Source organism: Mixophyes fleayi, chromosome 8 (assembly GCF_038048845.1).
Source record: "Mixophyes fleayi isolate aMixFle1 chromosome 8, aMixFle1.hap1, whole genome shotgun sequence".
NCBI classification, from domain to species: Eukaryota; Metazoa; Chordata; class Amphibia; order Anura; family Limnodynastidae; genus Mixophyes; species Mixophyes fleayi.
The window spans coordinates 3,718,501-3,743,269 of NC_134409.1; the positions used below are offsets into that span (position 1 = coordinate 3,718,501).

The 24,769-nt window shown below is 41.4% G+C and overlaps 1 protein-coding gene across 6 annotated transcripts in view; it reads right to left on the reverse strand.

Moving 5' to 3' along the window:
• The window catches only part of ST3GAL3 (ST3 beta-galactoside alpha-2,3-sialyltransferase 3), a 239,927-nt gene that overhangs the window by 132,716 nt on the left and 82,442 nt on the right, over positions 1-24,769 (reverse strand). For 3 of the 6 annotated variants that reach the window (XM_075181687.1, XM_075181689.1, XM_075181686.1), the window contains exon 3: positions 3,197-3,244. The exons of the other annotated variants lie outside the window; for them this stretch is intronic. In XM_075181687.1, coding sequence (XP_075037788.1) covers positions 3,197-3,244 — 48 coding nt within the window. The remainder of the gene's footprint in view (positions 1-3,196; positions 3,245-24,769) is intronic. 6 annotated transcript variants of the gene reach the window in all.

Here is a 24,769-nt window from a genome sequence, read left to right on the forward strand (position 1 = left end):
GTAGGGGGTCTATTGAAAGTATAGGGTGTGCGAGAGGCAGCCACGTTAGAAGCTATTCAATTGTTTTTTAACACTGCGCATTAAGCAGGAAAATATGCTGTTTTATCTCGCACCTCTTTGGGGTGTGTTAAAAATAAAAAACCTATTTCAAATCATGTAATAATGTTGAAAAAAAGTTCAACTTATGTTTATCACTAATATCTAACTAGTGTAAGTTGATTTTCTTGTGAAAAAATAATGAAATAAAATAAACATAAATAAAATAAAATCACTAATTAATTATATTTATGTATGTTTTTGGTACAAATATGAATGTAGTAATGTGTTGTGACATGGTATAGATGATTCTATGGTAAAAAAAAAATAGTTCAATTAAAAAATATGCTAAAGAAAGTACTGTAATGTAGATATTATCAATGTGTAATGCAATCTAATGTATGGAAATGTATATAAAACCTTTTTTGTGTGTTATACATGACCGCGTTAAAACTCCCCTTCACTCCCCTAAAAACTCACAAACACAATGTTTAACACGCGGGGGCAGCGTTCCCTCTTTTTCAATTGAATTGCACAAGTTTTCCTGCTGCGCTAACTCAAAAACCCGCAGGAAATTTTCTTTTTTTTAACGCTGCGGGGAAAAAAAACAAACTTGCTGACAATTAAATACCCCCCATAGTGTCACTTGTCCCGGCCGCAGAGCTTTCAGATAGAGATAGATAGATTTGGTTTTTATCCCATTTACTAAATTACCATTACCCAGTCCCCCCAGAAAAGGGTAAGGGTATACTCAGACCTGGAAACCCATTACCAACAAATGAGGCTTCTCTATAAAGAGTTTTGTTACAAATGTTTTAGTTAACTACAAGTTTTGTAACAAACCGGATGGATCCTGATCCCCCTTCATTTCGTAGGTAGGTGACATTCCTCTTGTCAGGGTTCTGCTCCTCTTTCATAGCAGTTGGTGATAAAGTTCTGCAGATCTTTGTGTGATAGATTCTGGTAGTCACCCACATAGCTTGGTATGAACCCGAATCAGGTCAAAAAGTTTTGATAAAATCAACAACATCTCTGAGAGATAAATTCCATCCTGTGCACCAGACCTCAGCCTCCAGCTTGTCTCAAATTACATTGCTATGGATAAATTGATTTCTAAAACCTGGGTGCTTGGTTGAGCACCAGGGAGAGTACAAAGCCAACCAGAACCTTCTAGACATCCAGAACGACTATCAGTCACAACTGCAGCCCCTTCCCAATTCTATAAATTCACTAAATTCTATCTGCTACAATCTCCCTTTGTATAACACGTAGACTAATTCAATAATACCGGAAAGCACTTTTAAAACGAAACACAAACATATCTCTACAGATGGAGGAATTAAGTCTACAAGACTGCAAACAGCAGTAGCCAACCCATTGTAAATGCAGAGAAATGTATTTATGGGAGATACAATATATCGTTCACTACAATGTTTACAAGTCACAAACAGTATAATGATACAATGTATCAGGCATGTAATGTAAAGAATGCAGCTAGGGTAGATTAAAGGGTCTCTGAGTTAAGATCACGTGAAAGAATATTGTTGCAGCATTTGGTAAATTGATAATTGTGGAAGCCGAGCTGAAGCGAAGCAGATGCACCTTTATGGCAGGAAATTCATAACAGGTCTCACATGCTAAAGACCTCTCGCTGGCCGTTAAAACAGCCCTGAGGACATAGCACAGCGTGTAAGCACAAAGCGATGGGCTCTGCAGGGATTACAGCATGGGCTGGGGGCTGCACGTAGAGAAAAATGGGGGGCCCAGGGGAGGGGGCTGGGAGGCGAAGCACCAGAAATACATACACTTGGCAAAGTATCAGAATCAGGAATAAAACATATAGGAAGTCGTATGGTGGGGAATACGCACCATGGTTCTCCGTCATTTAATGGGTGTAGATTTATATTAGGTGGAAATATCAGAATAATCATTTTCAAAACAAACAACAAATATATAGAAACTTGTAATAGAGATTTTAATTTTTTAAAACATTTTTTTACGTATAACTAGATTTTTTTTCACCCTGTAAGTTATTAAAAGTGGAAAAACACAACAAATGTTTTGATATGTTGCAGAGTAACTTTTGTACCATTCTATGATCTATGTTACAGAAGTTACTCGCTGCATGCTGGCATATTTCTCCGTAACAGAAACACTTTTCCTATAGACGTCCTATTATTGTGTGATAATCAGATATTGCTGCAAATATCATTCCTGTGATGTGAGATAGCTTAATTCCAATTGATAAAACAATGATAATGTATCGATCTACAGTTATTTTGTGTCAGCTGGTAAAGTGTGTTTCTAACATGATTAATTATTTGTGATTTTATTTATACTATTCTGGGATAACACTGAAGTTATTACTTATCTATTATAAGTAACTATATGTTATTATAATGCCCTTTTAGCAGTAATATTGTCTGTGGCAGACTTCTATTACCTCATTTCCCCTCATATCACACTTTAAGAGCATACTGGTAGATTATGTGGCTTGGACAACATTGATGCTAGTGCGTGAGTTCTTATGGTTGAGGTTTTCGATTGTAAGCTCCTCTGGGGCAGAGACAGATGCCAACGATTAAATATACTCTGTACAGCGCTACATAATATGTCAGCGCTTTACAAGAAAATAAAATAGTGGTAAGTCTGTGTATTTTATACACCTATCACTTGTATAAACAGAGGTCTCATAAACTGAGTTTTAAAATAAGTGTTTTAATCTTTGTGTGGTTTGTTCCACTTTAACTTAATTCAACTCTTAAGCTGCCAATATTTAAATTTTAATTCAAGACAATCCCCTCGGATTCCGTGTGGACCGTGACATTCCTGTTCTGCCGGGGAAGAAAATCATTTTCCAATACAAACATGATACTTTTTTGGGCTACATCAGGTCCATGGAATGCACATCGGGCGTCTAAGCCGCGAACCCATGTTCATGCATGAAATTAAAATTAAATGAAGTAATGTGCTTGATCTTTCAGATTAGCGTTTCCAGCAAACGTCATCTGGACTTTGCTATAATTGAGCCTTAAGCAGAAGCCTGGTGGAGAGAGCCAAAGACTCCCAACGTGGATGACATACGTAGGGAAAGAGGCCACATTGGAAATGGGAAATTGCGCAAACAGGAATGGGGGAAGGGAGAAGGGGGAAATTGTACCTGGGCCTAAATTCTGTCCATCGGAGTCAATGGTGGGTAGCATTGAATCTGTAACACAAGAGGACAAGTTCAATCCGTTTTCTTTCTGTCTTGTGACAATATATTTAAGAAGATCTCCTATTTTTCCTTAACAAACGATGGAGAGATTTAAAGAACTCTTCCCAAAATGGACTTTCTTCCTCTGTAACGCGCTCCCCCCTGTCCGCTGGGTCTCCCTTACACATTGCCTCTTAGAAAGGAAGAGCCATTGAATCAAATGAAAACCATTGACTACAAGGAATGTCGGGTATCAGAGCCGTAACTTAAAATTCTAGCGCCTGGGGCGAGAATGTCAAATGCCGCCCCTCTAGCCCTCAATTTTAACCAAATGAACCTAAAATATTCCTAAACTGCGCCCCCCCTTAAGCGTTGCGCCCTGGGCGGTGGCCCCTATCGCACAGCCCTGGTTACGGCCCCGTCGGGTATACACGGCAAAGTTTAAACAGTTGACAACGCGACTGGTGTCCCTTCAATGAAAGCAGGGGTGGGGGGGGGGACTTATATTACCCTGATGGGGTCCCAGTGCCGGGGAGGGGGCTAGTTAGGGGAGAAATTCCATTTTGGGCATTTACTTTATATAAAGTTTACAAACTACCAGCTAACTGACCACCTGGCCGACCGAACATTAATACATCATACGATAAAGACGAGAAAAGAAGATTGCTTTGCTAAACCACGAATGTGGATTACATGCTGTTTATTTACTCAGTCTTAAAGTCATTTTTTAAAATACTCTCAAATGCCATTGCAGGTTTCTAAACATAGCCATATAAATAATCCTAAAATAAGCTTGTAGATTGCCTGAGATTAATGGGCTGTTGAAGATGGAAAATAATGAAATATGTAGAACTCTAAAAATGTGACTGAAGTCTTTAATTGAGAAAAACTATTTATAGTTGTCATCTAACATTGCGCTGAGGCCGCTTATTCCGTATTGATCCTATCTGTATACATTCGCTTAAAGAGCGAGTGAATCCTCTATTGAACAATAACATATATTACATACATGTGTTACTGAGCTAATGAACTGAAGCCGCTCCTCCCAACTGTCCTGATTTGAGGGATCTGTCCCGCCATCCCAATCGGGAGAGTGCCTGGCAGAGCAGCGGTGAATGGGTTCTAGGTACGCCCCTGAGTGTGTGGCCACGCCCTCCATCCCGCTACCGGAGAGACAAATGATGGGAGTTATGCTGAAGTTAATCCACAATTTAGGAGCCCCCCGTTACAGCAAAGGACGTCTCTGGAGATGCGCCCTCTCCAACCTTCCATGTCTTTACTCTGCAAAATTAAATATTGTACTCCTCTGCAAATGCCGCCATTTAGCTTGGCAAAACCACGTGCTTTGGTGGAGATATAGGCACATTTGACCAAATCGCGGTGTATGACACTGTCAAATAGGATTTTGTGCTGCGTTGGCTATTTTATGTGGGCAGCACGGTGGCTCAGTGGTTAGCACTTCTGTCTTACAGCACTGGGGTCATGAGTTCAATTCCAAACCATGGCCTTATCTGTGTGGAATTTGTATGTTCTCCCCGTGTTAGCGTGGGTTTCCTCCGGGTGCTCCGGTTTCCTCCCACAGTCCAAAAATATACTGGTAGGTTAATTGGCTGCTATCAAAATTGACCCTGTCTGTCTCTCTCTCTGTCTGTGTGTGTGTATATTAGGGAATTTAGACTGTAAGCTCCAATGGGGCAGGGACTGATGTGAGTGAGTTCTCTGTACAGCGCTGTCAAATCAGTGGCGCTATATAAATAAATGGTGATGATGATGATGTTTTGGAAAATAAGGGTCCCTCTCTCTCTGCCTCTGAGTTATTTTCACGTCTGCATTTTACAAGAAGAATATTTTTTCAAATTAGACATCAGAGCATTAGACACTTCTTCTTTGGACACAGCCAGTGAGCAGATCCCATGGACTGTAGTTCCAAAAAACGCCATCCTGAGACGGTGATGACAGAACAATTATTGCGGCGGTACGTGTACATGTTAGTTATACTTCACTAGCGAAAGTGATTAAATCATTGTTACCACTTGTGGTATCTCATTATGGTGAAACAAACATTTCCATTGGTCACTGAGCTTATCGCTCATTAATAAATATGCTGCTATATTTTTTTGGCTTTGAGAATGACACTTTAAAGTATACTTTTGTGAGTGTAATTAGTAGTGTTCAATACCAGGAAGGATTTCTTCAATTCTTTAAACCAGTTTGACATAATTTCAAAAGCAATTTGCAAATAAAGTCAACTGAATACACTGATAGCAACGAAAGGGTTTGTTTTACTTTTGTGTAATGAAACACATCGTCCTGTTTAATTGTATTTCATTTTTACAAAGATGGAAAATTGTTTGACTATATTTAGTTCCCGTATAAACATTGGTTACTCATTGCAGTTTACTTTAAGGTGTAATGAAAAAAAATGTACATTGAAGGGGCGGAGGTCGGAATATACATGAATATATATGGAATTCCGGGAGGGTAAAATACGTATCGCCAGCAAATACGGAAGATTTCACCAGCTACAGGGATTATTTTGCTTCGTCACAGGAATCATTGATAAACCAACCAAACACAACAGACAGCTTTTAATAAACTTGTTATAGTTTGAATAGAACTCTTGTTTTAATGCATTAATGGACAAAATAAATACGCATATTTTTTTTCAAATAAATTAAACCTTTTTTTTTTTAAACTTTATTTACTTTTGAAAAATAAATTTTTTTTAGTAAGTGGAATGGAAATAAATCTACTGTTTCAGTTCCACATCTGCCAGATCTGTCCAGCGCAGTGGTAAGTTAACTCTTACAACCCCATACGCTATTGCAGGAGCATCTACCCTGGCAAAAATCTGATAAATTGAGGAATTTTTTTGTCCACAATCAAAAAAATATTAATTTTCGCTGCAAAGGGGCTCTTAATATTAAATAGGCCCTTAGTTCCGCAACAGCGGTAGAACTTCATGTAAGTCTGATATATAGTAGTATATGACCTTTCCCGACAGTCTTGGGGCTAGATTTACTAAACTGCGGGTTTGAAAAAGTGGAGATGTTGCTTATAGCAACCAATCAGATTCTAGCTGTTATCTTTGTAGAATGCACTAAATAAATGATAACTAGAATCTGATTGGTTCCTATAGGCAACATCTCCACTTTTTCAAACCCGCAGTTTAGTAAATATACCCCTTAGTGTGGATAAACTGTTTTCTCTGTACTTTAAATTGCAAGTTAAGGGGTCTTGGAAATGTATATACTTTCTCATATAACAGGCGAAAATCTTTTTAATATGGCCCCAAGTCATTTAATGCAAAACCGCCTTTCAGAATCTCTGCTAAATCCTCAGGACGCTGCGCGGTATCGGATGATCTCTGTGAGAGTCCGCTATTCACCTATTAAATCCTCCTAATATTGAATTTGAAGTAGATAACATAATACTTTTATTTACAAAACCACCGCACTACATCCATCTTCCACTTATAAGGAGATATCAGAGGTTTCTGTTTTCATGTTTAAAACAAAAATATTTGCACTGAGCGATATGAGATTGATACAATATAAGAAAATATGTACCCAGATTATCCTGAAGGCTCAACAGAAAATAATTCTTATAAATGTTATGATGAGACATTAAAGATATTACTGCGCTCCTCCGTAAGACGAGGAGAATGTTATTAATAATGTGCTGAGAGCCGTTATAATGCATGACCTCTGTTTTCTGGGAAAACAGCATAAATGAAAGTACTTTAATAAGGTTTTGCTTTTTCTTATTAAAACTATTTTCATTAAATCCCCCTCTGACTTTGGCTGTTGTTATTATTAATAATAATTTGGCGGAAAGTTGAAGCTAAGAAAAAAAACCAAAAAAAAAAAACCACCAAACAAGTGAGTTTAGACAGATGTCGTCCAGATGGTGGCGTAAAACGGTCTACCCGAAGCCCACACATTGGTGTTTAACATAAATCGTTTTGGAGGATCCTATAAGTAGACACATGAAGTTGTTGCTATTAATGATTTACAGTTTACAAAGTGGCTAAATGTTGTGCAATTACCGTGGCAACCACAGTCATGTGACACACGATATAGTGAACAAAGAAGCTTTGGGATATTCAAATCATAACCCCCTCCTCCCTACCATCCTTTCCTTCCTTTGCCATTATGTGACCACCAAGGAGCTTAATAACTGACTGGTTCAGACTACAAACAGGTTTCATTCTCATTTAAACAAAAAGAAACCAAAGGTTTTTAGAAGAGAGATACTTTTACTTTGCATTTGTAATAGGAATCTCTCCCACAAAGTAATTTTGGGAACACTGGGCTATAGGACAACCTACTGGGAAAATCAGCTTCAGCTGAATGCTAAAAATTTACAAAACTTTCTATTTTAGAATGTCCATACTCTGAGCGTTCTGGAACGTTTAAGTCATGTGATGCGCTGCGGTTCCTTCCCAGTGAGTAGCGAGGGATGTAATAGCTAACTCTTGATATTGGAGGTCTGCAGAGATCTCCCTGGCAGACAGCGGATCATTTTGAAAAGAGACAGCGGTGTTATTTCATGTAATGTTGGAGTTCCACCATACACCAGTAAGGGAGTGGGGCAAGGTGACACTTTATGTTTATTTATGACATTCTACAGATCAGTGACAATAAACTAATGATGCTATAACTGTTTTCTAACATGGGATATCATGTGACCAGACATGCAGAAAGTGTATTTTTTTCCAGAAATGCCAATATCTGTGCAATTGTTGCAGACGTCCGTCTCCTGATATTCCCAGAGTGATTTGACATTTTTTCATGTTTTCTCACAGAAATCTTGGGTTGTTGCCTGACCTACTGGAACCACAACAAACGCTATTACCCCCGAGTACCCAGAATGGGTCCATTTTCTTCCAAAACAGATTTTACTAATAAGCCTCTCACTGCTGAGCATCTATTGGGGTTCTGTAACATGGGATATATTCTGAGGATATTTAAACACACACAGGAACTATAAATAATTTAATAGCACAAGCTGAGAAGAGATGTGAATGTTTTGTTGTAGAAACTTCTTAAAGTGAAGAAAGAAAACGCTTCGTTATTTTTTTCAGCTCTTTAAATATAACCTCAACTTTAGCCAAACTTGATGCATACCGAGGTATTAGCACTGTCAGGGGTATATTTAAGAAAGGGGGAAATTGTGACGTTAAGCCTCATTCCCTGCTGCTCAATGCTGCGATTTGCGGCCCAATAGAGCAAGGGGTGGGGCCAGGGTGACACGATTTAAGCCTTGAATCGCGTCATTAAACTCCGCCCCAACGCACGTCACTAGGAAGGAGGGCAGGATGTGGGGGGTCGCCTACAAATTCGGGAGTCTCCCGGATATTCCGGGAGAGTAGAGAACTATGGGATAGCAAAATACACATTCGCTATTAGGCTTTATATAATTCAGCAGGTATGATATTCCTTCTCCCGTATGAATGAAAATAGAAAAAAAAAGATTTTTCTTTTAAAATACGCGAAATCCTATAATATATGCACAATCAATGCAGAAAGCATCTATCAGCTTCAGAGGTGAATTTACAATCATCCAATCAGAAGCGGCCGTCATCATCACCAGCGCGTATGTGCAACTGCCCTCTAGCAGGCGCTAAAGGTACGACTCCTGACAGGTGAATATGCAGCATCCGCGCTGGTCTGATTCAGCCGCATTTGGGTGAACACGCCATTACTGTCAGACCGCCCCTCCCCTCCCCCGTTCCTCCTCTCCAGTCGTAAAGGCAGTGCAAGTGGGACAGCACGGTGGCTCAATGGTTAGCACTTCTGCCTCTCAGCACTGGGGTCATGAGTTTGATTCCTGACCGTTATCTGTGTGGGGTTTGTATGTTCTCCCCGTGCTATATAAAGAGCTGATGATGATGATGATGATGAGGATGAAGTGTCAAATGTCTGCACACACACATATACGTGTACACTCTCGTCGAGGGCAGGTAAAGAGCATATTTTTGTCATTTATGCTACACAAACAGACGTACGTACAACTCAGCTGGATCAGACCCTGTATGTATTCATTAAATAGAGCATATTTCTGACAAATAGCTGCTTATATATCGCTCCTCAGGAACTGGCACAAAGATATAAGACCAGGAATCCTTCTGTTGTCAGTTATTTATAATTGTAACAAATTACATCTTTTCATTTTGCTAATTATATTGTCAGTTACTTTGATTTATATTTACTACAACAAGTTGCTGGAAAGCCAGAGTTGGCTCAGTGGGGACATGGAAGCTCCCCGAGGCGGAATGTACCGCGCCTGATACGCAGCGCTCAGCAATAATGGTGATGACAACAGGAGATTGGTGCTGGTGAGCAGCGTGTGTCTAACCCTGTATGTACATACATCAGTACACACGTGTGTGAGGAACACGTATATTCTGTTGCTGGTGTTATTGCACTCTGAGGCTACAGCTGCGCTAATGATGGTGTCACACAGGCGCTGTCTGCGCCCTGCGCATATCTCTACCGGGACCCTGGTGGAATAAGGAGGGAATGCTAGGATCCTGTGCAGTTATCCACGGAGCACAGAAAGCACCCATGTGACTCCTCCATCATGCTTTGATTGGCCAGAGCTTGGTCTAGTTCTCTGAATGTTCTGATTGGCTGCAGCTCGGTCTTGTCCTGTGATTGCTCTAATGTTCTGATTGGCTGTGGTTGTTTTGAGTTCTCAGAATGTTCTGATTGGCTGCAGGTCGGTCTAGTCCTCCGAATATTCTAATGTTCTGATTGGCTGCAGATTAGATAAATGTTCTAATGTTCTGATTGGCTGCAGGTCGGTCTAGTCCTGTGATTGCTCTAATGTTCTTATTGGCTGCAGGTTAGATGAATGTTCTAATGTTCTGATTGGCTACGGTTCAGTCTTTTTCTGTCAATGTTCTAATGTTCTGATTGGCTGCGGCTCTGTCAAGTTCTCTGAACATTCTAACATTCTGCAGGTTGGTCTAGTCCTCCGAATGTTCTAATGCTCTGACTTTCCAGACCCTAACTTTCTTCTTTATTTCAACAAGTTTTGAACAAAGTTACAGAACAATATATTGCATTACCAAATACAACTGCTGTGTAAAATAAAGGGTCAAGTATGTGTGTGAGAATATGAAATAAAGTGAAGTGTTCCTGTGAGGCTGAAAGGTAATTTTCAATAGAACATATTGAATCTCTAACAATCAGGGAACCCCAGATCTCCATCTAGAATGTGCTCCAATAAGGGGCAAATGGAAGAGCGAGACACAAATGGGTTTAAGAAATTCAAGGGACACTTGAATTGCCCACATTTGAAAAATAATGTTATACAGAACATCTCTAGATTGTAAGTTCTTGTGGACAAACCTCTCTACCTTCTGAATAATCAGCTTTTCTATATTTCTATATAATATTCCATGCAAACCAATTTCCACAGTAGATAAAGAAATTGTAACAGTCAGAAGAAGGGAAGTTTGACTCATAGATAGTTTTAATTTAAATGTGTTTCATTCCAAAAACATGACATTATGGTGCTAATGTAGCCAAGTCTAATTTGACCATTTGATTTGTAACATTACTTATAGGAAATGGCCATGATGAGATTTGAAGATCTCGCACATCTGGACGAACGTTAATATAATTCCTCTTATTATGGACTAAATTTAAAACACTATTTCGCAATGATCCTAATTGTATCCAGACGCTTTAATTAATCTGTTCTGTTAGTGATTTTTAAATGCAGAAAACAGCAGGTCCCCGTCCCCTCCTCCTCAAATAAGTCAAACTCCAATGGACGTTGCTGACTTTCTGAAGGACACTAGTAATGAAGAGGCAACTGACCCTTACTGAGATCAGCATTGTGAATGTTGTGATTACACAACAAGACGTCACGTATATGAAGATGATATTTGTCTCCAAACTGCACCTACATTCCCCAGATCCCACTACCATAAGAGGGCGCTATCGTCAGACTCCCCATAGAGTTAGGTCCATGGACGGTTGGGAAATGGGACTGACTCCAGCCTGCACAAGGACTGTGTGTTCTCAATGTGGTAACTGACCTAGACAAGCACCTTACAGTCAGTGGTGCAGGAAGACAAGTTAGCGCTTTTTCGTACTGTTGCTAAATAAAGCAACTTTTAATTTCCATAGTTTGGATTCCAATTAGTAACTCCGCAGTTATTCTCTGACCGTCCACAGTCTGCAATCACAGGACATCCCCAACATATCAGTATACTGCATCTTGTGTCTTTTAGATCAAGTACAGACTTGGATAATCATTTATCTTGCCGAGAGGTTATTTATTTTTATAAGAACTTGTCTGTCTTGTGATTTTGTCTCAACTGTCTCACAGTTGTCACGTGGTTTACCAATCATATCTGCTGTCTCACAGTTGTCACGTGGTTTACCAATCATATCTGCTGTCTCACAGTTGTCACGTGGTTTACCAATCATATCTGCTGTCTCACAGTTGTCACGTGGTTTACCAATCATATCTGCTGTCTCACAGTTGTCACGTGGTTTACCAATCATATCTGCTGTCTCACAGTTGTCACGTGGTTTGCCAATCATATCTGCTGTCTCACAGTTGTCACGTGGTTTGCCAATCATATCTGCTGTCTCACAGTTGTCACGTGGTTTGCCAATCATATCTGCTGTCTCACAGTTGTCACGTGGTTTGCCAATCATATCTGCTGTCTCACAGTTGTCACGTGGTTTGCCAATCATATCTGCTGTCTCACAGTTGTCACGTGGTTTGCCAATCATATCTGCTGTCTCAAGTCACGACCAGTTTACATTAAGCAGGTCCAACAATTCTGTTTGGGAGACTCAGAGAACACCCTGGGTTCCTGCCATTTGTCCCCAAGTATCAAACAAATCCGCCCAATTTGTGCCTCCACCTGTGTGGTCAGACCCGTGCTCCAGCTGTTGACGCTCCTTTATATTGAAGTAGCGAGTGAATCGCTTCAGTAGATGGATATAGAATGATACGAATGATCCTAGAATTGTGCATCCGAACAGAACATTTCAATAACGCATCCTGTTTATATTTGTGTCCCTCTGTCCTCACCCAATGGTCATTTCTAACCGGCATTGCAGCGATGTTTTGTAGTCATCTCCGATTTCTGTGGAGCCATATTTAAATCTTCAGAAGAGAGATGATGTGGTTTGTAAATCCTGCACTAACGGACTCAGTTTAAGTCTTTCTCCCAGAATCCTTTGACGAGTGTCAACCGGGGAGGTCGTTGGAATTGACAACAAACAAGAAGAAATTCTGTAGCCAACAATCTCTGTAAAAACTGACCCACAGCAGCGAATCTTCGAATCTCGTTCATCTCCTACAAACAGAGGCGGTTTACATAAGAGGCATACCAGCGGACGGATGACACCGGGGACTGAAAAATAGCGCTGACCTTGTGTAAAATCCACAGATGACTCCAGATACAGTTACAGTCTTTGAAAAAAACCCACTACGAACAATAAGTTGAATGTGGAGGTTACGGGTGCTCTCCCTGCAGGGGTCTGTGCATGAACGTGGAGACAGGTGGCCGTGTGTCAGACCGCAGCGCTCACATTCCTAAAACTATTTAAAAAGTAAGAAACACAGAAATGCCAAAAGAAACAGGAGAAGGTGACACTTGTAGACCCTTCCAAACTATTAACTCTTTCAAAAACGGACAAAGAAAGCAGCTACAGTTTGCTCAAGTAGGAAACAATGGAATATAGCGATCTTTAGTTCGTGAATAGGTGAAAGTAATGGAGGTGGCAACGGGATTAAAACAGAAATTGGGCAGAATCTTTCTACATCAAGTCGGATGTTTCCACGAAGCTCAACGTTTGTCTAAATTAATAAGGAAGAAAAGATTCATTGAAAAATGCCAGCTCAGACTTTTTACAGCGATGGTGCCCAGTAGGTGACCCAAAGGCCGACTGAGAGTGAAGACAGACATGGAATAGTCTTTGTATTAAAAACTACACATTTGTGCCACTAGCTAGCACAAAACATCCATATTTTTATTAATGATTATACTGTTAAGAGTTGTATTTTATAATGTAACATACGACAAGTAATGTTTAGGTACAGTGTACTTACACCCAGATTCAAATGGAAACGTATCTTGAGTACGGCCACAACTAAGCACAGATTCCCTGCTCTCATTTTAAAACGTAAGTTGAGTGCAGATTACATCCGAACATGAATCGTTTCCATAATATATAATCTAATTGCAGTAGTCACTAAACTGGACTTTGCAGCTTTTAGACCAATTTCACTTGTGAGTCTCAATAAAAAATTGCGTACTCATATTTAAAATCAAGAGAATTAAACTAGTCCTTGCACAGGACAAACACTTAGATGAAAGATTCACCTGTAAAAGCTGCTCTGATACTTGGGGGTATATTTACTAAACTGCGTGTTTGAAAAAGTGGAGATGTTGCCTATAGCAACATCTATGTTGCCTATAGCAACCAATCAGATTCTAGCTGTCATTTTGTAGAATTTACTAAATAAATGACAGCTAGAATCTGATTGGTTGCTATAGGCAACATCTTCACTTTTTCAAACCCGCAGTTTAGTAAATCTAGCCCTAGGACTCTTTGTTTTTCCAGCATAAGAAAGCCATAATCCTTAGCGGGACCATCAAATATCCTGAATAAAGTATAACTTCACTTTAATTAATCTTGCAGTTAAAAGTTATAGCTGCAAACACATCCCAGACCCATAATAGCAGTTACAGAGTCCAACATGTTTCTCCGGATGAGTCTACTTTATCAGAGATACATCACAATGAACTGCTGAAATTGCCGGACTGGTGCATCTGTTAGGTAATTAATACTGTTCGTCTTAGACTGGTCAATGGTGCGATCGTGCAAGTAAACTAAGACGTCACAGTTTCAGACAAATCATTTCACCTATAAACCACCGTTTGGACATCGTGTTCAAGAATGAATCCTCAACGGTAAAAGTTCACTTTTATTTAAGTAATTAAAGATATTTTCTCCTTTTAATTAATCAGCACTTATACGAGTGTGCTACCAAATAACACAATATCTTAATGACAAGACATAAACGCCAGACAACCTCTTACAGTCAACGCATGCTTTAAAGGCGAGAGCTTCCTCTGACTGAACTAGGATAACCTAAATTAGTGTTTTATCACCAGTGCCAAGGTCTTATATCGCAACCTCGTGGCTAGTATTAAGGTTAATGGTGTTGTCTCAATTTACTTTTACATACATAAAAGCAGGAGGTAGCGGCCCCCACTGTTCGTACTGTTTATTCTGGCAATCGAGAACATCATTACCCATTCCAGGGTAGGGACCATCATCAAAGCCTCCACAGATACACGGCACTTCCATGGGGTCCAACTTTACAGACAAACCCATCCTCTGTTACCTCCCTTCAGACTCCAATGATGGACCTTGAGAACACACATTATAAATCAGATGCCCTTACGGTCTCCTTGTTCCATTTCTACTGAGTGGCGTTATAAGTCCACATGACCCATCCCAGTGGCTCTTTCCAAAACATCCCATGGGGTAAATGTATTAAGTTGTGATTCAAGCAAATCTCTGATATTCTGCAACTTATCCGTCATCATTTACAATGTGTTTAAAGGCAAGTTTTGCCGTTTTAAATTATGACGGCAAAGTCGTCGAATATCGTCAATTTGCTAGAATCGCAACTTAATGCTTTTACCCTCAGGTCTTTGGTCCTAGGTTGTTAAGAATCTGGTTAGTTGGGTGTCCTTGTTTTCGGGTTAGGCAACTATTTCAAACTCTCTACACTGACAGCCCCAATATTTTTAACAAAAAAACATAGTTTAATCTTGAAACTGTTTGGGTTGGATGTGCCAAATAATTTATTCTTTACTCCTTTAATGGTTATTCCTTTTGCACCGCGAGTTGGGCATTATTACATATTTGGTCTTACTGATGTCAAAGATTAGGCATAAACCGGGCACCTCTTGTATTAGAACCTCCGACATCTTACAGATATTTCTGAATCTAACTTATCAACATGATTTTTTCAATTGATACATTTTTGGCTGCCGCCAATCCTCAGGGGACCAACTACAACACTATTCTCTGGCCTCTTTGCCCATTTCACATAAAGCCTCCTCAATATTCAGCGGGAACGGATAGTAATACAGCTGTTTGGACATAATCATTCTGAACGCCAACAAATCCCTCATTCCCTTCCTATATATTATCCCTGTCTCCTTCTTCCCCATCGTAACGAGATCAATTATATCCACAGGAGTTCTCTGTAGGGAAATCAAGAGTCTGTGTCATTATGTAGAAGGAACATTGAACTTCTTCCGTCCAAATCAGAATCTAAATGGATTAAAATTCTAGATTCACCTAATTGTTACCATCTTGTTCATCACGAGACCCTGAAACAGCCATTAAATGACATTGTAAATCTTATTATGACCCTTTCGATACTTCTTCCGCTTTTTCTTAATGTATTAGAAATTTTGAGACATCTCTAATTTCCCTCACGGCAGCGACTACGGATCCGGGCTGGAATAAAATGAACACGTTATTCTACCTAACAGATCTCACACTGACGGTAACATCATTTGATGATGAAGTTCTGTGCCGAAAACATGAGATTGAATGACTCACGTTATCTAAACAGTTTAGGTCTCCGCTTTGAAGATGTTTAGATGAGAGTAAGGCTGGTGTTTACTTAAATCGTATTATTAAACATGTTTTCCATAAAGCAGATACACTGTGTTCCCTCCTGAATCCACTTCAGACAGAAAGGTCTGACTTATGTAACCCCACGCGATCCTATTATCACACGGCGCCCCGGGCGTCGCCTCTCGCTGATGGAGTGTCTGTAATCTTGTTCCACTTTGCAGATCCCAGGTACCATCTAAATACCCGTCCACAGGTGGCCACACAGAGCGATACTGACACTACCAAGAGGGCTGGTCACTTATACCACTAATACAGACCTCCCTCAGAGAGTTAAAAGTTTTACCTTTTGGTGTACAAGGGTTTAAAGGACTGATAAACCTTATCTACCTTATATACAACTTGGCTGCATAAAAATATTTATTAGGTCAGGTGGCGAGTGCAAGTGCGGCGTTACTCCGTCACTGTGGTCCCGCCCGCTGCTATATAAAGACAAGATTCGCGGCATGGCACAGTGGGTGTGGCCTTATGACACGAATCGCATCATTAAGCCCCGCCTCCACCAGGATCAAGAAGGCTTCATGCCCTTCCGAAATTCTTCAGCCCCCCAGACATTCTAGGAGAGTAGTCAAGAATGTATGTGTTGTAACAAAGAGAGGCATTTTTCTGACAAGAGGCAGAGAAAGTATACAAACAGAATAAAACATTGGCACAGTTATGCACCTAGGTTGAGATTAAACCAGGTAAAAACGTTTGTTAACTTACATGATTTCCTCTCAGCAAACAGACAGGGTGTGTCTGTTTGTGCAAACAGAGCCAGTGATGGGTGTTTTCTTTTAAAGAGAAGGTGGGTGTGTCACCTGTCCATCAAGCTAAGGCTAGGGGTGGAGCAACATGTATAAAAGCTTGATTGTGTTATTTGTTCAGTGAGACCAACGCTGGGGTAGCTGGCTGGTCTTGAGAGAGAGCTGGTCTATGTATAGCAAGCGATTAGGGTCTCCATAATTGCTGTGAAAGTATACAGTGTCAAAACTTTTATCATCCTGACAATAAAGCTACCTAAAAAGGAAGAAGTTGTTCGTGTGTGCTTCTGCAGTAGTGGGCTCTTGCCACAGTGTGTGTGTATGTGTATATATATATATATATAAATATATAATGCAAATATCTTTATATCAGTCACTGCTAAGCATTAGCTGCCTTATACAAGCTGGCGTATATATAAAAATATTAACTTACTCTACATATAATCAGTAATATTGTTATCTTTCAAGCAGTTGGCTTCTTACTATCACAGACGGAGGTTAGACCTCCTTGGCCCTTATAACATTGAGGTTAAACATCCCTTTTTTCACCAGGGTTGTTATTATGGTGTACAGAAGTACCTATGTCACTTTAAAATAAAACTTGGATGGTGACCACAAATAGTCATATAATGGTTATACAGATTTAGGATATTTAATTTTGGCTTTCTCTCAAAAATAAAGATTTATTGGGCTATAAGTGTCTGTTATATGGCCTATCACAGGCGGGGTATTTTTTAAACAATTTTAGCCAATAAAATGAAAACAAACAGATTTTTAGGAATAAGAACTGTTACTCCTGTATTTGTGGATGTTATTACCAGCTCCTTTCTGTAAAGGAAGTGTCAGGTTTAGTGATCATTTAAGTAGAAATCAACCTACACAACAAAATTATTAATGGCCCCTAAATGCCCCTTCCCCCATCATCTACATCGTTTACGTCCACACACCGAAATCCGCTCTCTGGCTCAGGTTCAAAAAATCAGAACGCTGAAACATTATTTGGTTGGGTTGGTCTTTAGCGATTCTTCACTTAATTATTCTTTAAGTGGAAACATGTTAAAAAAAAATCCTTTAACCCCTTCATGCCGAGATGTGCAGCGATACTTTGTATCTTTGTGATCAGAGCAATTTTATCAATTATATTTAAGTTAAACATGTGAAAGCAAATTTCATATATTTGTTTCCAGGAAGTAATGGGTTCCGTATATTGATAATTTGGTAGAATGGGGTGTAGGGGCAGAGAGAGCGAATTTGGGGGCTCAGAACTTCTTTTCACTTTAAGCCTCAGATTTTGTTGGGTCGCCCTCGTCCAGAATACCCAACCCTGCAACATAATAATTACAACTCTCGCAATCTCACTGAACTATATCTAAGTTGTTTTTATTCCCAGTCAGGGCCGGTGCCGGGGTCTCTGGTGCCCCACGGCCCTGGTTCGGTGCAGGCTCCATGAAGACCTCACTGCGCAGAAAGCGCGCCATTGCACATGTGACGCTTCCCTGTAGCCCCATGCCTGCTCCAACGCCCCCATCCTGCGGAGACTGGGAAGGTGGATCAGTGCCAGCCAGCGGGCGGGCTGGCGAGGTGCCAAAGGCCTCCTGCTGAGCATGTGTCCCACCGGCCCCGTTCCCAATATCAAACTGGATTGGATTCCTGTCTAAGTCAATAGAGGAATAGGTTGTCTGGTGTTTCCTAATGCTGAGCGATAAGGAAACAAACACATGTTCAGGATTTAGACCCCAGGATCCCCTCCCCCTAAAAAAAAATCCCCAAAACATAAAAACAGAGTAAATCAAGCTCCACGGTAAAAAACAAAAAAAAGAAAACAATAAAATGGGTTACGGTAATCTGGGCCCTTTAGGCAGGAGACTAGGTTGCCTGATGCATGATCCAACTCTACACATGTTTAATCAAATCCTCAACAGGAGGATCACAGACTGCCTGCATGGAAGATGCTCAACGGCGCCACCTTCCTGTTGTGCAGTGTAAATGAAGACCACGTCATTTGACCTGGAATTACCTGTTCTTATACAGTAGTTAAAGGTAACAAATAATTCTTATTTTTCTGAATGACTTTAGTCAAATTATTTCCTTTGCTCATTTCTTATCAATACTAATTACGCTGGTAATACTAAACTAAACTAAAACACATGAATAACAGGTTTAGGCAACCGGGCTGCTACGGAACGACAAGACCCAGCATGCCCAGTCAATCATTGGCTTGCAGTGCATCCTGGAATTTGTAGTTCCACAATAACCAGGGAGCTGCAGGTTACCTGCTTACTAATAAGAACTTATAGCCAGGGGTTCTTGTAAGCATTTATAGGCAAGGAGTCTGGACATACAAATATCCTGGGTACACACAGATGACATCTTACATCTATTTATGTTACAGTAAGGGTCCAACATTTCTTATAATACGTTTACAGTTTGAAACAAAGCAAGAAGCCCGTATGAGGAGATCGCTGTATCCAGGAGTGTTTCTCACTGATCATTATATATTTATTCCGTCACTGAACACTTCCCCGATGAGTCATGTGACACCTTTACTCTCCAAATAAAAGCTATATCCTACAGGAGCGACATCACTATTCTCCCAATATAAGTGACGACATCACAACTCACCTAATATAGGGATGTAGATGGATACAGATACAGCACATGGTGAAGACCCCAATAATCGCCTAGTTCCCACATGTAGGTATCTAAAGTGCACATATCAGACAAAAATATGAGATTTTTGATCCTCACAATACATACTGTGCCCCCAAATACATAATACCAAACCCTGAGACACGGCGAGAGGAGACGATTATAAGACAAGGAGAAGGGCAGTCTGCTGAGACCGATCCAGGGGAGATCCAGACCTCCGTGTCATCACTGTTGCTTGTTAATAAAGTTAATAAAAGGACGGAGTGGTCACATGACAATCCCGCTTATCCACTGGGTTGATAATGATCCGCTAGAGGTTGATTAGATGATTAATCCGAGAGGGTTGCTGTCAGGTTCCACAGACAATCGGCTGTGATCGGGGGCAGTCCCATGGTGGGCTACCTTGGGCTGGGTCACTGGGCTATCTGCATTTTGTTTTCCTTTAAAATGTTCCCAATAGGCTGCTGAGCCAAGTCTCCCCCCCCCCCCCCCACCCCCCGGGGGGCTAAAATTTACCAGCCAGCCAACATACAGCATCGTATGCGGCCACATTGGTATCTCCTTCACGGAACAGAAGATAACGACAGTGCGCTTATCTCTAAATATTTTTATTAGCTACATCCAGGTAAAACATAACTAATAACATTTGTATCTAAACCCCAGATGGACCATTCAGGAATAAAGACCGAACCATGGGACCATCTATCCCGTAGGTCCTCCAGTGCGATCCACCGATGGGAAGACCGGTCCTCAGATCCGCAGCAGAGTATCGGCCGCCTAGACTGTCACTGAATCCCCTGATTGGCTGATACAGCTGAACCCAACTTGTAACTGTATCGTGTGCGGTGAATCCAGTTTCCCATCAGAAAGTAAAACAACGTCATTTACATGCAAGTTGCTAGGACACGTATTACAGAAACACAGCAACCACCTGGCGTGGTCTCTGCTGCGTATCACACAAAGCATCTGATGATTCAGTTCTCCTGCCGGCACTAGTCCTAGCACCGGCTCTATGATCAATTACTGCTACCTCCTTAGCTCTAATTACTAATACGCTTTACTGTGTGAGCAAGAAAACTCCCCAAAAATGCAATATATAGTGTAACAACCGCATAATGCATCACCCGCCCCCCCATGTGTACTTCAACGTACTACATATAACTGGGGTGAGAGGGAAATCATCATCTTAATGTTATTATTTTTAATAAATAATTTTATTTGAAAAGGTGACTTGCGATAATATAAGAGTTACACATAAGTCTGTTCTCTTGTGTAAGATACACATTCCAGCACTGCGCACACATAAAATGCGAACGTTTGTACATACATTTTTGCATCTTAATAACTTGCCTCGCCTTATGCATAGAGAGGTGGAATGAGGGCATCAGGGGCGGACAAACGTAGGGCGAGTACAGTAAGGGCGTGATCGCGCAACTGCATCCGCAGGTACGCATTTTAGGCAGCGTGTCTCTTGGGGGCCGTTGTTACAAGACGCAGTGATGAAGGTGATAGCGGCAGCACTAGACAGACACCTGTGAATGGCTGATTGTGTATCGACAACTCTATTATATGAAGTTGCGCCTATCGATTTGCATTACTTAACTGACATTTCCATTTGGACTGCGGCAGGAAATATAATTCCCCCTTTGAGTTTTTAATGGGAAAACAACAGATGACTGTATTTAATTTAGTAAGAGAGAGGCCACACAGGCTGAACGAAATTAAACACATCTGTTTGTATTAAATCTATAGGCACTTACAGGTTAATGGTTAGATTCAAATTAACCAATGAGAGCCTGGGAGAGGAGCAATCACAGGGCATATACTCCGCATGCAGAGGGTTGGGTCTCTTCTGAAGCACGAACCCCCTCCCTCCCTCCCTATAGTTAAGATTTTGTTAATATTTTCTTCTTATTTAGAACAGAGTTTGTCAGGAGAGTTCCTGCAGTCAGCGACTGGTTCCATATGGTGCTATCGCTGATTGGCCGCACGTCACTGCCCCCTTCATAGCACCTCGGCTCTTGGATCCTGTGTAAGAGGGACCCCTGGCTTGTTTTGAGAGAGCTCGTCACTGTGAGCCCCAGAGGGGAGCATTCACGATGTCACCAGATCTAGCAGCGGCCAATCGTAAGGGACTTTGTCCTGGTACCAGGGGTTGTGTCTGTGGCCGCACACTGTCTGGTTTCTGGGTATTAGTTGTTAGCGGACGCAGATCGATCTCACCGCCACCATTGTATTCAAGTTTGAATAAACTGTGACCTAAATATCCAAATTTAAGAAGTTCTTTGTGTTGTTATTTCTATAGTTTTTTGTTATAGATTGAACAATTAAAATAGGTGGTTGCTGCAGATGAGAGTATTACAGAATGGAGTTTAATATAATTTGTGCTTTTATTTAATTACAGTTGATATTGAAAATGTGACAAGTATTAGTAACATACTTGCCAACCTTTGAATAGTGTACTTGCTCAGTGACCCTTGAAGGTTTTTTTTGCAGGTTTTTTTCTTTTGCAGGATTGTTTATTCTCATTAAGAGCCGTGCCTATGGGGCCCCCTTGCCCGTGGGGCCCCCGGGCAGCTGGCCATCGTGCCCAATGGAAAAGATGGCCCTGGAAGTCGTTGTGAACAGCAGACGGTCTGCACTTCATTTTCACACACTGAGATTTAGAGATGAGCTAGGACTGGAACCGGATCGTCCATTAGGCAACTTTGCTCCTTCCTCGGGCTGGATTTACTCCTAACTGCATCAGAATCTGACTACCAATATCTACTAACTGTCCTGATTTCAGCAGCACAGTCCCGATTTTAAAACTCTGTTTGACATATTTGTCCCGCGGGTGGAAATGTAGGGAAAGCAAAGTATATATTGGGCAGCCTAGAGTGTGACAGCGCTAGGCAGCCTTCTGGGTTCATGACCACGCCCATCACACTGTGGTCACACCCACTTTTTGCAGTGGCCACACCCCCGCCGCCAAAGACAGACATGTTGGGAGGAAAGATTATTCTGCCATTCTCAGTATCCATTATATTCCTGTATGTACGGCAGCACTTGTGGTCAGTATCTGTACTGTAAGTGAATATACAACAGATTCATATTATGGCCATATTGTTCCCCTAGGCTTGCTGTGACTTGTAGTCCTACAATAACCAGACAGACCTCTGATCTAGAGGTCCCCCGAATATAACATGGATGAACCCCTTAATAGCAGTGTTCTTTGAAATGTTGATAAAAAGTTGTCTCCTGTGAGCACATACTGACACAAATGGAGTCTGACAGCGGGTACGACAGAAGCAGCCACAGCTGGTTCCTGTGACAGTATCTGAGTCATCCATCGCTCAGCCAGGGCTATCCCCAAGATACGGCCCGAGGACAGGATTAAGAGCCGCCGAAGTAGAAACTTTAAGCATCTCTACACACGAGGGATAAATAGAACGACAACAAGAAAATCCAGCACAACTTCTACTACACAATCTTGTAGCAAAAATCATTCAAATGAAAATGTGATGTGGATGGAAGATGCTGTCGACGTTCTACCGTAAATCTATTCCTAGTCCCCGACGTGGCCCTCCGTCCGTGTTACTTGGGGGCCGGACATTCTAGGATTCTGTATGGGATGGAGAAAGTCATCAGGTGCTCGGAATATATCCCCCCTCCCCCCCACTACCTTGGCATGTTAGCGGTACATGTTCAGGTACCGTGGCCGCGTTAATAGAGATGATAATGACCTGACACCTACAGGGGTACACAAACAATGTAGAGTCCACATTCAATCACATTCAGATAAAAGCACAATTCAGACGACCAGGCCGAGGCTTGGGGTACAATGCTATGGGGGTACGTCACTATATAGAGCGATGCAAGTAGTGAATCACTATGACATATCGTCGAGGGTCACACGTCTCCTATTGGCGACTGCCGCTCAGGAAGTCCATCCCCTTCATATTCATTCAGTAACCTCAGTGCCGTGTTTGTGATATCTGCGGGGCAGGGGCAGGCGGGAGATTAATTAATCACTATACAGAACTACTTCCTTGATGGTCTCTTCATATTTCATTCAGTTGGGAACACAAGAGAACAGATGTGGTTAATGGAAAGGTAAAACTACCGCCTACTGGCCATCAGAAGGTACTGCAGTGCTCAGAATTTCATTCATATTATTTGAATGACAGTTCTCTCATTGACCAGTAATATCCATTATCTCTTACACCGATGAAGCCTTCTGCCTCTACGATGTCACCAAATTGTAGCATAAAAGGCCGGGCAAATGGCAGAAGCTAATGCACCTAAATATACTGCTGGCGCCTGCAATAATATTGATGTCTTCCCTCATTTTTTACATGATATTTTTGGCTTCTGGATTTTACTGACTGGCTACTAAATTATCCATGATTTTATCTGTAGCCCGGCTGCAGCACTATGACTGCACAGGCACAGCTGGGCATTGAAGAACTACAACTCCTAGCTTGCCTTGGGGCAGAAGAGGAGGAAAGAGTTGGCCTGAGAAAAATAAAACATATATATAGAACTAATGTCCCCTCTTAATAATATATAGGCATTAATGATAAAACAGGAAAGTATGCTTCCCCATGAAATACAATTTTTAGGATGATCTTAATGTCTACTGAACATAAAATACATATTTACAGTTGCTCCTGTTGCAAACACATGTTATAGCATGCATACAACTCAGGACTTAGACTAGCCCCAGGGGCGGACCTAGATTTTTCTTGAGGGGGGATGGGGGGATTTAGCATACCCACTCCCCTCCTTCATTCTTATTGGCTGACCCCAGTTTCCCCCACCTACGACTGCCCCCCCCCCCCCCCCACTAGATCCGCCCCTTTCACTGGAGCAAGAGATACAGCAGAAAGACAGGTAATTCTGCAATGCCCAGAGCTGGATTCGGACGTGGCTGAGTGAGTCTGACTTTGGCTCGGACTTACTGTAAAATGACTACGGCAAAACGCCCCTTCTCAGCCTTGATCACTCCCCGAAATTGTAGGCTGTAGTAAGTGTCCTTTGTGTAGGAGGACGGAGCGGACAGGGCTGTTTACTGGCGTATGGTCCGGTTCTGGGTGTGCACGGAGCGTTTCTGCGGATCATACACTCAAAATCGGCAGATACGAGCCTTAATGTATGAGGCCCCCGGTGTTCAGATCCCAGAAACAGGGCCGGAGAAGGAATTCAGGTTCAGGTGGAGAAACTAGTAAGACGTCCAGGTGAGAAACACTCAGTCAGTTCCTATTTACAGTCACCCAGTTTTTACCTCCAAGGGCCCACAATGGTGTTACATCTCCAATGCCTCTACCTAGAGAGCTGCCTGCACTGTGTAAGGATCTGTCCCTCAGGGTTAGCTAAGACTCTGCTTCTGAGCTGGGTGACTAATTCCTGTGCACACATTGTGTATTTAACTGTGATTCACAGCTGAAAAACTCTTTTCATGTATT